At 46.7% G+C, this 15,287-nt stretch overlaps 1 protein-coding gene across 1 annotated transcript; it reads right to left on the reverse strand.

The window, feature by feature from the left end:
• Positions 1 to 1,548: 1,548 nt before the first annotated feature.
• On the reverse strand, positions 1,549 to 9,791 carry LOC142923715 (mucin-6-like). The gene is made up of 11 exons (XM_076064692.1): positions 8,385 to 9,791; positions 7,555 to 7,623; positions 7,331 to 7,437; positions 6,870 to 6,953; positions 6,435 to 6,590; positions 5,803 to 5,940; positions 4,286 to 4,415; positions 3,817 to 3,866; positions 3,662 to 3,691; positions 2,736 to 2,839; positions 1,549 to 1,778 (listed from the first exon to the last, which is right to left on the reverse strand). The coding sequence occupies exons 4-11, from the start codon at positions 6,937 to 6,939 to the stop codon at positions 1,629 to 1,631; spliced, it is 828 nt and encodes a 275-aa protein (XP_075920807.1). The 5' UTR covers positions 6,940 to 6,953; positions 7,331 to 7,437; positions 7,555 to 7,623; positions 8,385 to 9,791; the 3' UTR covers positions 1,549 to 1,628.
• Positions 9,792 to 15,287: the final 5,496 nt, after the last annotated feature.

Genomic DNA, 15,287 nt, shown 5'->3' on the forward strand with positions numbered 1-15,287 from the left:
TAAGCTACCAACAATAAGTCGTTATATATCACAATGCTATATGGCGAAAAAATGGGTGGATTCTTACCCTCAAATTTCAGCACCACGGATAGCTACGGGCCCCGTTCAGACGGACGAGTTCGTCCATGGTCGGAACAGAGGAGGGGGAGAGAGACAGCTGCGAGGCCCTAGTATGTTCCATATTGTAAAACTATACCATTAACCGTGGTGTGAGAGGTATTAAGAGGCAATGCTGGCGAAAGAGCTGCGGTCTGAAGGTCATCGTAAAAATACAATTAATTAAGAACAGAAATGATTTAAAACATCTTTCCAGTGGTTACTAAGCCTGAATCCATCTTCTCGGTTGAAATTGTCTCTGTGCTTGTATATGTGAATGGCCTCATGAACGAATCTCTCATGGTAGCCAGTTGGTTTGCAAAGAACCTCCGTCTTGGATAAGTCAATGTCATGTGAGCCCACTGAATTATAACAGTGATCTGCCACGGCAGAGGAGTTCGTCCTACCGTGTTTCAAGTCTGCTTTGTGTTCGCGGATGCGGTCCGAGATATGTCTTTTGGTTTCTCCAATGTAGCTACTACCACAGAGGCACTTTAGTTTGTAAACGCCCGGGTACTGTATGTCTGGAACAGCATCTTTTACAGATGGAACTAAATCACGGATTTTATGTACTGTGTTGAATCGGACCTGGATCTTGTGTTTGTTCAGGATTTTGGAGATCTTTTTAGTGACCCCTGCAATGTAGGGTAAAGTGATGGTTTTGAGTGGCTCCACAAGAGGATCCTTCTTCATGACTGGAGTGATGGCTTTGCGGATTGTGTAGTCGGAGTAACCATTAGCCCTGAGAGCCTGGTGTACGTGCTTGAGCTCACTGGTAATGTGTTCCTGGTCGGAAATGCATTGGGCTCTATGGTATAGAGTCTGATGAGGGAGTTCTTCTGGGATGGATGGTGGTGGGAATCCGGTTTCAAGTAAGCATCTGTATGGGTAGCTTTCCTGTAGACAGAGTGGCTCATTGAACCATCATGTCTCCTTTTAATTAAGACATCCAAAAAGGGTAGTTTGCCATCTTTTTCGACCTCCATGGTAAATCTGATGGCTGGGTGTATGGAATTGATGTGGTCGCGGAATTGGTCTAGAGCAGACCAAATAGGAGACTCAAAAGTAGGTGGCTTCCGCGCCACCCGGATATGACGTCACAGGCCGGTCCCGGCTGCTTTCACAATGTCACGGATGCGCTCCTGGAAAACCCCGTCCTCGCAAATCGGATACCTTTAATTCTCCCATAAATGGCAGAAACAGTAGACGCGTCGCTTGCCCGTGTGTATTTTTCCTCCTTATCAGCCACATTCAACGGGGTTTAACCGGTACAAAATTCACCAACGCACTTAATAATTATACAAAAGCTCGCTGCGCCAAAATGACACTGGAAACTGGACCATGTCCAAACGTGCTCGGAGTCTTGTCGGAAGACGCGCCGTAATTCAAGTTTCTGCGTCCTAAACCTATGCAGGTGAAGAAATGCTGTTGTCTTTCCCCCCCCCCCCCCCCCCCCCCACATAAAGCGGTAGCCATCTTAACGCGCAGCCACCAGGCTCGGGACAGCCGCGCCGCGCTAAGCCCCCACTTGCTCACCACACGTTGCAGTCCACCTTGATTGTATCCCCCTTGCCATAGACAATGCCACGGTGCCGGCACGGGCAATCCTCCGGCGGGATACAGTTGCCGTTGTCGTCTGGGATGAGTCCATCCCCGCATGGGCAGTCCGATTCGCACGGCGGCTAAGACGGAGGCCGAGAAGTGGGGCAAACAACAGAGGAAGAGTAAGAAGCCGGGGATTCGCCTTTCGCTCCGAGCCATCCATCGCGCAATGCCTGTGCTACTAGTCTGGCCAAGAGGGCATCGAAGAAGGTCGCTTTTTCCTCTCCATGTCAAAGTCCGTCTTTAACGCCGAGCAATTATCACTGTCGCACGAAGGACACTTTTCGGCTAAGGTTTTCCCCTGCTGCTGTCGTGGCTGTAGTGGAGTGCCCAGTGACTGCCTCACTGCTGCAGCAGAGAGAATTCGGAGTGAATCAGTTGTCACGGGGGGCGATCGATGCTCCAGCACTCACCGATTCACTCCAGTCAGCTCCTGATTGCTCACCGGCAGTCAGTCGCCTGCTGGTCGCTCTTCTATCGCTACTACTACCATGGTTACTCGTTCCCGTGAGCTTCACTCGCCCGTGTTGAGGACTCTATCTCTACTGGACACTAACCGTTTCGTCCCGTCCATACTGTGTTCAACCACCACCATCACACAGGTCAAAAAGCTTGTGCCCTGAAGCATACGATTATCACTGTTGCTAAGCACAGACCAAATAGCTTAAAAGCCAGTAAAGGACATTTGCTAAAGTCTGAATTCATATCCCACGGTTTAATACTTTATGTCCCCATGCTCAATGCATGACATGGGCAAAGGACAAAGCTACCCGAGTGGAATGGAACAGGTAGTAAGCCACTTTGGTCTGCGCTCTTTCTAAAGAAGAGTAGCAAAGCGACGCTAACTTTCTCCTCTTAAGCCCTCTTGTCGTGGCCAGCAGCCCTCAGACATTGGCTATTTAACTGCTGAATCATATCGCTGATGCTGCTACTGCTGCTGCTGCGATCATACAAGAGAGCATAGAACAGAACCCTCTGAGTGGTGGGTGAAAGCCAACCCCGTGGGCTGTGTCTAAGGGGGGGTCGAGTGTACTCACGCAGGGCAAGTTGATGGTCTGGCAGGTCCTCTCGCAGGCCTTCGCGTGGCTCCTGCCTCTCAGGGCGCTGCCATCGACCAGGAGTTGGAGGGCATTTTCGACCTCTGCCCAATGACATTTCACCATGGAGGACGTCAAATACAAAATATCCCGTGCCGCCATTCGCGAAAAGAGTAGCAGGCCAATGCACACGCTGGGCACGTCAAAAACACAAATTTGCCAATTTCGAACACAAAAAAATTGACCGCAAATTACTCGATTAGAATCACAACGACAACAGCCGCTATTTGCCACTAAGTGGCGGTGACATCACCATGGCGCTTGTGCCAGGCTATGTGCATGTTAAGGCCATCATGTGAGGTGTGTTGAACGCTACCCGCCGGCAGGAGGCCATGGGACAGACCCTCCTGGCACCATGAGAAACGGTGCGATTGCCAAAGGTGTTCGTGATTTAATTCTGTTCGTTGAGATGGGCCGAGGTTGCCCGGGAGGGAGGTAATTCTACTGTTGAGCGGTGCGAGGGAAGAAGCGGACAGAGAATTGGACGTAACCTGCAGTGTGGTGAGTGGGTGGGTGGCTGAGTTGGGTGGTGAGTGTGGGGAGAGCGGCAGTGTGGCGGTTAGCGTGCTGCGCTATGGACCCGGCGACCCGAGTTTGATTCCCGCTCACAACCAATAACGCTGGTGAATATCTGAATCGGTCCTGGGCCTCTCCTAGGTCGACTCAGCTGTGCTGGCCTTGCTGACAGTACTTACCCAACAACAGCACATTAAGGCTATGTGGGGGGTCTTTTTTGTCTTTGAATTAGTAAGCGAGCGAACGAGTTGGTTGAGTGAGTGGGTGAGAAAGTTAGCAAGTGAGCGAGTGAGTTGTGAGCCGTGGTGGTGGTGGTGGTTGATGCGGTCTGTGAGGGCAGGCAAACTTACGGAGGGGGCTTTCACGTCGCATTCTTCCGCCTGCGGTCACGCGGGGATACAGAGAGCGCCAGACATTGGTGAGAACCTCGCGTGGTGGCAGTGTGGTCAATGGTATCGTTTGTGGTGTTGGTGGTGGGGGGGGGGATTGGCGCTGCAGGACTCACCGAGCATGGTGATGGGGTTTTCGCACCTGAGAACTCCGTACTCGCAAGCACTGCCAAGGAGACACATCAACATGGCGTGGTTAAAGCTCTCATGTGTACTAATTCACCCCTCCGCACCCCCCCCCCCTCCCCTCCCTGGGAAAGTGACATGGCCCGGCTAGAAAAAAAAGCCAGAAATCGATTATTTAAATTGTTGGTAAGGACAATCCTTAGAGCAAGCCAAGGCACGTGCAAATGGCGCGGCGATGTCGCGTCATTTGCACGTGTTATTTAGTGAATGTCACGCCGCCACAAAGGCATCATTTGCCCAGGCCCCTGGCCCTGCTTGGCAGATGTTTCAGCTATAGCTCGGCACTTGCTAACGGCCAGTGGAGGGAAAAAAATCCCACCTATACCGCGAAAGGTCACTCTGCTCTGGCTCGGCTCAGATGCGGCAGTGGAAAAGGCCCATGAAGGCAACCATTCATACCAGGCTAGATCGCCGACCCAGTAGAATTTCCCAGGCGGGACAATGTCGTGACCTGTGTAGCATGGGCACTCGATGCCCGGAACACACTCTCCCTCGTGGTTCATGAAAGTCCCCTCTGCACACACGCAGACTGTGGGTTACAGAGAGAGGGAGAAGGTCAGAGGAGGAGGGCCAGAGAGCGGTGCTAATGTAGAGGCTCAGTTTCAGTTTCTTTATTTTGGTATAGCCCTGTGAGCCATTCGGCTCTTGAATCGGGTGCAACCACAACAAACAAAAAAACAAAAACACGAACAAGAAAAACATCTTAAAGTGACTATGTGTGAATGTGCAAACAGAAAATCCATGAAAAAAACAGCAAAAATATTCCTGAGAAAAGCACCGTACACCAATCCTGTGTGCAAAAAAATCCCAGTGGGATGCAAGTCAAACAACAACAACAACCACAAGACAACTTAGATTAAGGCCATCAGTCTAACTCCGTACTACAACAAAAACAAACATGTCCAAACCAAAAAACTTTTCGAAATCACGAAAAATAAAGCCATAATTGCAACGTAACAGTGATCATAGGGACTGTGACCGGATTTTTACAATAAACTACATAAATAACATGTAACACCAAATCCTAGAGCCATAGCTGGCTGCATGAGTTACTCCACAACAACAGAAGCATAAGTCGGAGTATCAAATTTTTCAATGCACCTTTAAGATCAGCACGCTAAATCAAAATACAGATAATACTTTGCTGCGTCATTGGGAGCAAAAACATTTTATTTCATTTTACGCCAATGAATAGCAGTGGCAGCTAGGGGTGTACAACTCCTCTAGAGCAGTTTTGAGAGAAGATCTCATTGGTAGCGATTCAAGTTGCAGTTTATTGGCAATAGCATTCCAGACCCTGGGGGCATCAATAGCAAAGGCCCTTCCCTCCAGTTTTTGTACGGCAATAGGGAATTTGAAGCTGGTATATGAGCGAAGACCTGAGGTCAAATTTGTTCTTTGAAACAGAGAGGAGATCCAGAAGCTAGTCTGCGGATTTTTTTGTAAGTACATCGTGAATAATTAAGATCTGGTGCACAAGCCGTCGAACATTAAGAGATGTTACGTTTGACCCAATGTAGATATCACAGTGGTGAGACCTATATGGACAGTTCAATGTAAATCTTAAGGCCGAGTGACAAATTGAGTCAAGCTTCTTCAGTACAGTACTTGGGGCTGATTTATACACGATGTCACAGTAGTCAAGTAGAGGCAGTATGGTAGCGTTTATCAATTCCAAACGGAACATTGGGGGGAAGCAGTGCTTGTGTCGATACAGAAAATCTAATTTTAAACAATGGAGCGAGTTTGTGAAATCTGACCCACGGCAACCACCCCCCCCTCCCTCTGGCCCACCCAACTACCCAGCAGTGTCAATGAGTTAAGTCTGTCGGGCAGGTTACAAAGCAGTGGGTAAACAAGCATAATCGTAATAATATGAATGTGATGATAATATAGGACCCTGCCTAATATAGGACCTTGGTTCTGGCTCCTTGTTGCTGGAGGTTGGAGGCGGGGGTGTCTTGTCCTTTGATCCAGTTGGTTCTTGAGGAGGAGGGCCACTCTCTTCAGGAGCTGGCTTTGTTGGCTTTTCCTCAACGGGGGTTTCGGTGTCACTATGAAAGAAAAGCAAGGGATGGATGTTGACAGAATGAAGATTGCTCATGCATTCTCAATAACTCCTTGTAAAATGTTGTAAACAACCTTCAGACGATACTTTTAATCTGCATCTCAAATGAGTTACTGGGAAGTGTTCCAAAATAATGTACAGCTTTGCCAATCCACTGTTCAATTAAAGCCTCCCCACGTTGTCTGGGTTTGTGGGATTGTTTGACAGCGCTTCATCATTTTCTTTAGTGTGAATGTGGGAATCATGGATGGGGAAGCATGGAAGTACAGCACAATAAAGGATTCTGGCATTCTGCCCTCTGTATTCCACATTGTAAATATTCAGCCTTATGACATCGATTATGCAGGTAGTCACCCATCTAAAATCATCCATGCGTCACCATGTTTAGTTTCTAGCATCTAACGAATTCAGTCACATTCTGTGTGATTTGAACCTAAGCACTATACATCCTGTATATATACTCTGACAAAATGAACACACCTGGCCCTTCTGCGGGCGATGGTCCTGGCTCCTTGTTGCTAGAGGTTGGAGGTTGGGGTGACTTCTCCTTCGATGGAGTTGGTTCTGGAGGAGGAGGTCCACTTTCTTCTGATGCTGCCGTTGTTGGCTTTTCCTCAACCGGGGGTTTCGGTGTTACTTTGAAAGAAGAGAAAGGGATAGATCTTGAAAGAATGTACATTTAAAAGACGTGGGAGCATGGACGTACAGCACAAAAAATGAGTTTAGCATTCAGACCTCTGCAGCCTAAAACTTTCAGTTTATAAATCATGTTAACTGCCGTGGTCACTCATTCATACCATCCAGTTACAATCATACTTCGTCTCTGAGATCTAAAAATGTAGTCGCATTTTGCGTGATTTGATTATGAGTATTATACATCCTGTGTATATATATATTCTTAGAGCATGGACACACCTGACCCTTCTGGGTTTGAGGGACCTGGCTCCTTGATGCCAGAGGTTGGAGGTGCGGGTATCTTGTCCATCGATGCAGTTGGTTCTGGGGGAACAGTGCAAACCTCACTGATTGGCTGTGCCAGGTGGTGGTGCATTGAAATACACATTTACCTGATCTAAAAAAAACCTCAATTATGAATGATGGCATTTAATATATTATCCATGTGATTTTGCAACTAATTCCAGAATGGTATCTGGGCTTGCTTTAGATGGAGTTGGTGCAGGGGGTCCACCTGCTCTGGAACAGCAGAATCTGACCTTGTAGTTGTAACATGGAAAATAGTCCTGATCGTTATTAGAGCATTTCAAGCCTGTGCTCTGGTCACAAGTGATCGTCTGGCCTAATTCCTCCCATGGGGTATTCGGGAATCTTTCTGCTTTGCAGTAAAATTTTTCCACTGATGAGTCAGGCAGACAGACCTCTCTCCCCGAGTCTATAATCTTTTGGTAGGATTCCTCATCTCCGCCATTTTCTTCATCAGGATATTGATCATCGTACCAGTCAGACCAGCCTAAAGCACAATCTTCTGTAAACATAGAACATTCATCAGTGATGAAATTCAAACAGATTATGGAAAATATTTAAACCATATGTATGCATTAAAACAGGCCTCAAGACTATCTTACCACACTCCAATCCTTACCTTGTTTGGTGGGTGTTTCATTTGGTTTTGTAGCCTCAATTGGTTGCTGTGTTGCAGGAACAATCAATTCTGCAAAAAATATAAGTGAATTATGGTGTGTATCGCGTAAAATAATACACATAATCATCATCACTGAATATTACATCTCCCAAAATAATGTTTGTTAGGACAGGTAAGCAGTTATGAGTTTCTATTGATTGCATTGAAGTGGACCCATCCAAATGTTGGGTTTACAAATTGAAATGGATGCTGCATCATTTGACCAAATGGCTGCCTTTTTACAACATTCGATTTTGTTAAAAACGTTCTAAACATTGACTCATAGAGACACATGGAATGGGGGAATAATAACTTCAGAAAATTAGTATCTGGAGCACTGTTAACATCAGCAATTGGGAAATTAGCCAGGTGTAGTGTGTGTATTAAATACGTGTATACCTGTAGCATGATGTTTATCTATGTAGCTTGCATACACGGGCAATGTATTTTACTTGAATTTGTTTACTTTTCAAACCTCTATTATTTTAACGTGGATTATAACCTATCATGTGAAGTCACAAAACGTGTTTAATCTAATTTAAAGTGTTTTTGATCTCACGTGTTTCGAATATATTCACAAGTCAAATATTAGAAAAACTGCCCAAGCATTATGCTTATTTCCCAAAGTATCGGTTTTCAATGTTGAGTAAAAGCTGTCTTTGATCTCAATAAAGGTACAATACTTCTGATTGGTGGAATGTTTACAAGGTGAAGGACGGTCATGTTACTGACGTGATTTATTTTAACTAGAAGATAATTGATGTTGTTCATGTTCCCATTGTCATAGTTACCTTCACCGATAGTGATGATCCCTTTAGGCACTGGTGGGGACTTTGGTTTCCTTTTCGTTGTTTCCGGAGCAGCTGCTGTTGGTGGTTTCTCAGGGGCCCCTTTGGTTGGGGCCTGAGTAATGGGTGGTGGAGGGGGGGCACCTGATTTGGAGCAGCAGAATATGACCTTGTAGTTGTAACATATAAACATGCCTTGATCGTCATGAGAGCATTTCAGGCCTGTGCTCTTGTCACATGTGATCGTCTGGCCCAATTCCTGCCATGGGGTATTAGGGAATCTCTCTGCTTTGCAGTCATTTTTTTCCACTGATGAGCCAGGCAGACAAACCACTTTCCCTGAGGCTATGACCTTCTCGTATGATTCATCATCTCCACCATTTTCTTCATCAGGATATTGATCATCGTACCACTCAGACCAGCCTGTAGCACAGTCTTCTTCTGCAAAGATACATTCTCAATCAGTCTTCAAACAGTTACAATGTATATATGAACTCCATTTCTCTAAGATAATGTTCTGACAGCTATAAAATGCATCATACCTATGAATGCGCCATTGGTAGGAGTGTACAGCGAAATATGTATTTACGTACAGCAAGGATACAGTGAGCCTCTTAATCATGAAAGGACTGTACATAGAGCTGCCGAATTTTCGTTGAGTATCAACCCGAAAGATTGATGAGCTGCAATACCCCTTCTGTTAGCACCACCTTATTTTACGAAGATACGGTCGATCAATAACTCTGACACAGAGTGACCTACTGCTTCGTAAGTTCCTCCTATTCTGCTACCAACCCAGCCTAGAGTCTGTGAGTCATACCCTCTTCCAGTAAATGAGCCAAGGTTGGGACCAGCACACTGTAAAGTAGTACAAAAGCCCAAATTAAAATGCTTCAGGACACTAGCATAGTCTTTTTGCAACCGGGAATGTCCCGGCACAACCAGAACAACTGGTTGCTTTGACTGAACATGTGTTAAACTGATATGATTGTATGTTATATATTATCCACATGTGATCTTGCAACTAATTCCACCATGGTACCTGGGCCTGGAGTTGAGGTTGATGGTTCTGGCTCCTTGCTGCTGGAGGTTGGAGGTGGGGGTGTCTTGTCCTTCGATCCAGTTGGCTCTGGAGGAGGAGCGCCACTCTCTTCAGGAACTGGCTTTGTTGGCTTTTCCTCAACCGGGGTTTTGGGTGTCACTTTGAAAGAAAAGCAAGGGATGGATGATGACAGAATGTAGATTGTTTAGACGTGGGAGCATGGATATACAGAACAATAAAGGTGCGTGGCATTCTGCCCTCTGCAGCCACATTGTTAAACATTAGCCTATGATATCTGTTACACAAGTAGTCACCCATCCCAACCTCATCCAGGTGCAAGTCTAATTCGATTAAAAGATCTAACATATTAAGTTGCATTGTGTAATCTGATCCTATGTATTATACAGCCATTATATTTATATATAATCTTGCAAAATGAACACACCTGGCCCTTCTGGGGGTGATGGTTCTGGCTCCTTGTTGCTGGAGGTTGGAGGTGGGGGTGGCTTGTCCTTCGATGCAGTTGGTTCTTGAGGAGGAGGGCCACTCTTATCAGGAGCTGGCTTTGTTGGCTTTTCTTCAACCGGGGGTTTCGGTGTCACTTGGAAAGAAAAGCAAGGGATGGATGTTGATAGAATGAAGATTGCGCATGCATTCCCAATTACCCCTTGCAAATAGTTGTAAACAACCTTCAGACGATACTTTTAATCTGCATTTCAAATGAACTACTTGAAAGTGTTCCAAAATAATGTACAGTTTTTTCCAATCCGCTGTTCAATTAAAGCCTCCCACGCTGTCTGGGTTTGTGGGGTTATTTAACCGTGCTTCATCATTCTCGTTAGTGCGAGTGTGGGAATTATCGATAGCGAAGCATGGAAGTACAGCACAATAAAGGGTTCTGGCATTCTGCCATCTGTAGTCCACATTGTAAATATTCAGCCTTATGACATCAATTATGCAGGTAGTCACCCATCTAAAATAATTCATGCGTCACCATGTTTAGTTTCTAGCATATACCGAATTCAGTCACAATCTGTGCGATTTGATCCTAAGCAGTATTCATCCTGTATATATATACTCTTACAAAATGAACACACCTGGACCATCTGAGGGTGATGGTTCTGGCTCCTTGTTGCTAGAGGTTGGAGGTGGGGGTAACTTCTCCTTCGATCAGAATCAGAATCAGAAAGGGTTTTATTCGCCATGAAAGCTCACACCGACACGGAATTTACTTTGGCAGGATGGTGCATACATTCAACATATAGGAATCTAAAATCTTAAATAAGTTTTAAACAAGTCTTACTGTAATAATAAGGGTTAAAAGTCTAACTAACACCAAGGGGCTGAAGTATATCAAATTGAATAAATATCGAATATAAAATAGCTTTAAGATATAATTTAAAAATAAAAAATACAAATAGGTTAACATAGTTAATATCGGCAAGGTGTCATTATGTAGATAAAATGTTAAAATCGGTGTAAGCCCTTGGCCTTGTTTAACAGGCCAGCAGCAGATGGGAAGAAACTGTTTTTATGGCGTGAGGTTTTGGTCCTGATGGACCGAAGCCTTCTGCCGGAGGGGAGTAGCTGAAACAGAGAGTGTCCAGGGTGGGAGGAATAGGCCATAATCTTCCTCGCTCGCCTCATGGTCCTTGTCGTGTGCAGGTCCTCGAGGGTTGGTAGATTGCAGGCAATTACCTTCTCAGCAGTGTGGATGATACGCTGCAGTCTGCTCTTGTCCTTGGCAGTGGCAGCAGCGTACCAGACGGTTATGGAGGAGGTGAGGATGGATTCAATGATCGCTGTATAGAATTGCACCATCATTGTCTTTGGTAGGTTGAATTTCTTCAGCTGCCGTAGAAAGTACATCCTCTGTTGAGCTCTCTTGGTGAGGGAGCTGATGTTCAGTTCCCACTTGAGGTCCCGGGAGAGAATAGTGCCCAGGAAGTGGAAGGACTCTATAATTTTGACTGGGGAGTCTAACAGGGTGATGGGGGTGAGTGGGGCTGTATTCTTCCTGAAGTCCACAACCATCTCAACTGTCTTTAGAGCATTTAGCTCTAAGTTGTTCTGGCTACACCAGGTCACCAGGTTGTCAGCTTCCCACCTATAGTCAGACTCATCCCCACCAGAGATCAGCCCAATGAGGGTGGTGTTGTCCGCAAACTTCAAGAGTTTGACGGACAGATGATTGGAGGTGCAGCTGTTGGTATACAGGGAGAAGAGCAGTGGGGAAAGGACGCAGCCCTGAGGAGTTCCGGTGCTGATGGACCTGGAGTCAGAGACTTGTGTTCCCAGCTTAACGCACTGCTTCCTGTCAGACAGGAAGTCTGTGATCCACCTGCAGGTGGAGTAGGGCACGTTCAGCTGGAAGAGCTTGTCCTGAAGCAGGGTAGGGATGATGGTGTTGAAGGCAGAGCTGAAGTCCACAAACAGGATCCTGGCGTAGGATGCTGGGGCGTCCAGATGCTGTAGGGTGAAGTGGAGGGCCATGTTAACTGCGTCGTCCACAGACCTGTTGGCTCTGTAGGCAAACTGAAGGGGGTCCAGAAGAGGGTCTGTGATGGCTTTGAAGTGTGCCAGGACCAGGCGCTCAAAAGACTTCATTACCACAGATGTAAGGGCGACCGGTCTGTAATCATTTAGTCCTGTTGGCCTTAGCTTTTTGGGCACAGGGATGATGGTGGAGGACTTGAGACAGGCTGGTACATGGCATGTCTCCAGGGAGGTGTTAAAGATGTTGGGGAACACCGGAGACAGCTGGTCAGCGCAGTGCCTGAGGGTGGCTGGAGAGACAGAGTCTGGCCCGGCTGCTTTGAGTGGATTCTGCCTCTTGAAAAGTCCATTAACTTCTCCCTCCTGAAAGGAGAGAGTCGTCTCTGTAGTATGGGTGGGGGATGGGGCCTCTTGGGTGGGAAGGGGTGGTTCAGGACAGTTCAATTGTCTTTCAAATCTACAGTAGAACTCGTTCAGGTCGTTGGCTAGGCGGGAGTCGTTAGTGGTGTGGGGGGCTCTGGGTTTGTAGTTGGCGATCTGCCTGAGCCCTCTCCAAACAGAAGCAGCGTCGTTAGTAGAGAACTGGTGTTTTAGTCTCTCTGAGTACAGTCGTTTAGCCTCTCTCACCGCTTTGCTAAACCTGTTCTTCGACTCCTTGAATCTGTCTCTATCTCCACTCCTAAACGCTTCCTCCTTCTCCAACCTCAACCTTCTGAGCTTTGCTGAGAACCAGGGCTTATTGTTGTTAAAGTTCACCCTGGTACGTGTTGGGATACAGCAGTCCTCACAGAAGCTGATGTAGGACGTCACAGCCTCTGTGAGTTCATCCAGACTATTGGTAGCAGTCGTGAACATATCCCAGTCAGTACAGTCTAAGCATGCCCGCAAATCTTCCACAGCCTCACTGGTCCACTGTTTAGATGTCCTCACAGCAGGTTTACAGAGTTTTAGTTTCTGCCTGTATGCAGGAATCAGGTGGACCATGGCATGGTCAGAGTGTCCTAGTGCTGCTCAGGGGACGGCGTGGTAGGCTCTACTGACTGTAGTGTAGCAGTGATCCAGAGTGTTCCCTTCTCTGGTTCGGCATTTAATGAATTGTATGTATTTGGGGAGTTCGTGGCTGAGATTACCTTTGTTAAAGTCGCCAAGTACGATAACCAACGAATCTGGATTTGCTCGCTCCACACTCAGAATCTGATCGGCGAGCATGCGTTGGGCCTCTTTAACCTGAGGACAAGGCGGCAAATAAACTCCGACCAAAATGAGCGACGCGAACTCGCGAGGCGAGTAAAACGGTTTACAAGTTATAAAAATTGATTCAAGGAGTGGAGAACAATGTTGCAGAATCACTGTGACATCTACACACCAGCCACTGTTAATGTAAAAACAAATACCACCGCCTTTCGTCTTGCCGGAGAGTGCTATGTCACGATACAATCTTACAAGATAGAATCCTGCTAGTTGTAGCGAGGTGTCCGGAATCAAATCACACAGCCATGTCTCCGTGAAGCACAAAACAGAAGATGAAAGAAAGTCTTTGTTTTTTACCATCAGTAGCTGAAGTTCATCCATTTTGTTGTACAGTGAACGTACGTTGGAGAGGAAAAAGCTCAGGAGCACTGTTCGGATCCCGCGTCTGCGTAGCCGTACTAGAGCCCCCGACCGTTTACCCTTTGGGCGGCGTTTCGCTGCTTGAGCAAAGCCTAGTGCGGCATTTACTAAAAAGCCTACTAATTATGTCGCTGGAAGCAGAAAAGTAGGAATTAAATCCACAGGAGTTGTTTCCCTGATATTTAAAAGTTCGTCTCTTGTTAGAGAACTCCGAAAATCTTGGCAAAACACTGAATTGACAGACAAAACAAGACAAAACAGGGCGCACCGACCGGCTGAGGCTACCATCATCCGCGCCATCTTCGCACCAGCACGGGTGTGCTGAACAGCAGGCCCCTCTCACCAGCACAGCTATGATGAACAGCAGGCCCTTCTCACCAGCACGGGTGTGATGAACAGCAGGCCCCTCTCACCAACACGGGTGTGCTGAACAGCAGGCCGCTCAACAGCAGGCCCCTCTCACCAGCACCGGTGTGATGAACAGCAGGCCTCTCTCACCAGCACGGTTGTGTTGAACAGCAGGCCCGTCTCACTAGCACGGGTGTGATGAACAGCAAGCCTCTCTCACCAGCACGGGTGTGTTGAACAGCAGGCCCCTCTCACCAGCACGGGTGTGATGAACAGCAGGCCTCTCTCACCAGCATGGGTGTGTTGAACAGCAGGCCCCTCACAAGACAAAACTGGACAAAACAGGGCGCATCATCCGGCGGAAGCTGCCATCATCGGCGCCATCTATGGGATGGAGTTGGTTGTGGAGGAGGAGGGCCACATTCTTCTGGTTGTGGAGGAGGAGGGCCACTTTCTTCTGAGACGTGGGAGCATGGACGTACAGCACAATAAATGAGTTTAGCATTCAGACCTCTGCAGCCTAAAACTTTCAGTTTATGAATCATGTTAGCGGAAGTGGTCACCCATTCATACCATTCCGTTACAATCATGCTTCGTCTCTGAGATCTAAAAATGTAGTTGCATTTTGCGTGAATTGATTCTGAGCAATTTACATCTTGTGTATATATATTCTTAGAACATGTACACACCTGGCCCTTCTGGGTTTGAGGGTCCTGGCTCCTTGATGCCAGAGGTTGGAGGTGCGGGTGTCTTGTCCTTCGATGCAGTTGGTTCTGAGGGAAGAGTGCAAACCTCAATGATTGGCTGTGCCAGGTGGTGGTGCATTTAAATACACATTTACCTGATCTAACCCAAAAAAACTAAATTATGAATGATGGCATTTAATATATTATCCATGTGATTTTGCAACTAATTCTAGAAAGGTACCTGGGCTTGCTTTAGATGGAGTTGGTTCAGGGGGTCCACCTGCTCTGGAGCAGCAGAATCTGACCTTGTAGTTGTAACATGGCAGTCCTCCTTGATCCTCATTAACACATTTCAGTCCTTACTTTCTTGTCACAAGTGATTGTCTGGCCAATTCCTGGCATGGGGTATAAGGGAATCTCTCTGCTTTGCATTCAGTGTTTTGCACCGGTGAGTCAGGCAGACAAACCACTTTCCCTGAGGCTATGACCTTCTGATAAGATTCCTCATTTCCGCCATTTTCTTCATCAGGATATTGCTCATCGTACCAGTCAGACCAGCCTGGAGTACAGTCTTCTGCAAAGATACATTCTTAATCAGTCTTCAAACGGTTACTATGCATATATCAACTACATTTAAATAAGGTAATGTTCTGACAGCTATAAAATGCATCAAACCTATGAATGCGCCATTGGTAAGAGTGTATAGCGAAATATGTATTTACA

This window comes from Petromyzon marinus, unplaced genomic scaffold (assembly GCF_048934315.1).
Source record: "Petromyzon marinus isolate PM22_M1 ecotype Great Lakes invasive population unplaced genomic scaffold, UKy_Petmar_22M1.pri1.0 PM_Scaffold_6, whole genome shotgun sequence".
NCBI lineage: Eukaryota > Metazoa > Chordata > Hyperoartia > Petromyzontiformes > Petromyzontidae > Petromyzon > Petromyzon marinus.

Excerpts from the sequence above, each read along its gene's own strand:
- LOC142923715 (XM_076064692.1), bottom strand. The coding sequence starts at position 6,939 with ATGGACAAGATACCCGCACCTCCAACCTCTGGCATCAAGGAGCCAGGT. Across the intron at positions 5,941-6,434 it reads ATCGCCCGCAGAAGGGCCAG|TGACACCGAAACCCCCGTTG; the intron begins GTGTGTTCATTT and ends TTTCTTTCATAG. Across the intron at positions 3,867-4,285 it reads TGGGTCGGCGATCTAGCCTG|TGCTTGCGAGTACGGAGTTC; the intron begins GTATGAATGGTT and ends TCTCCTTGGCAG.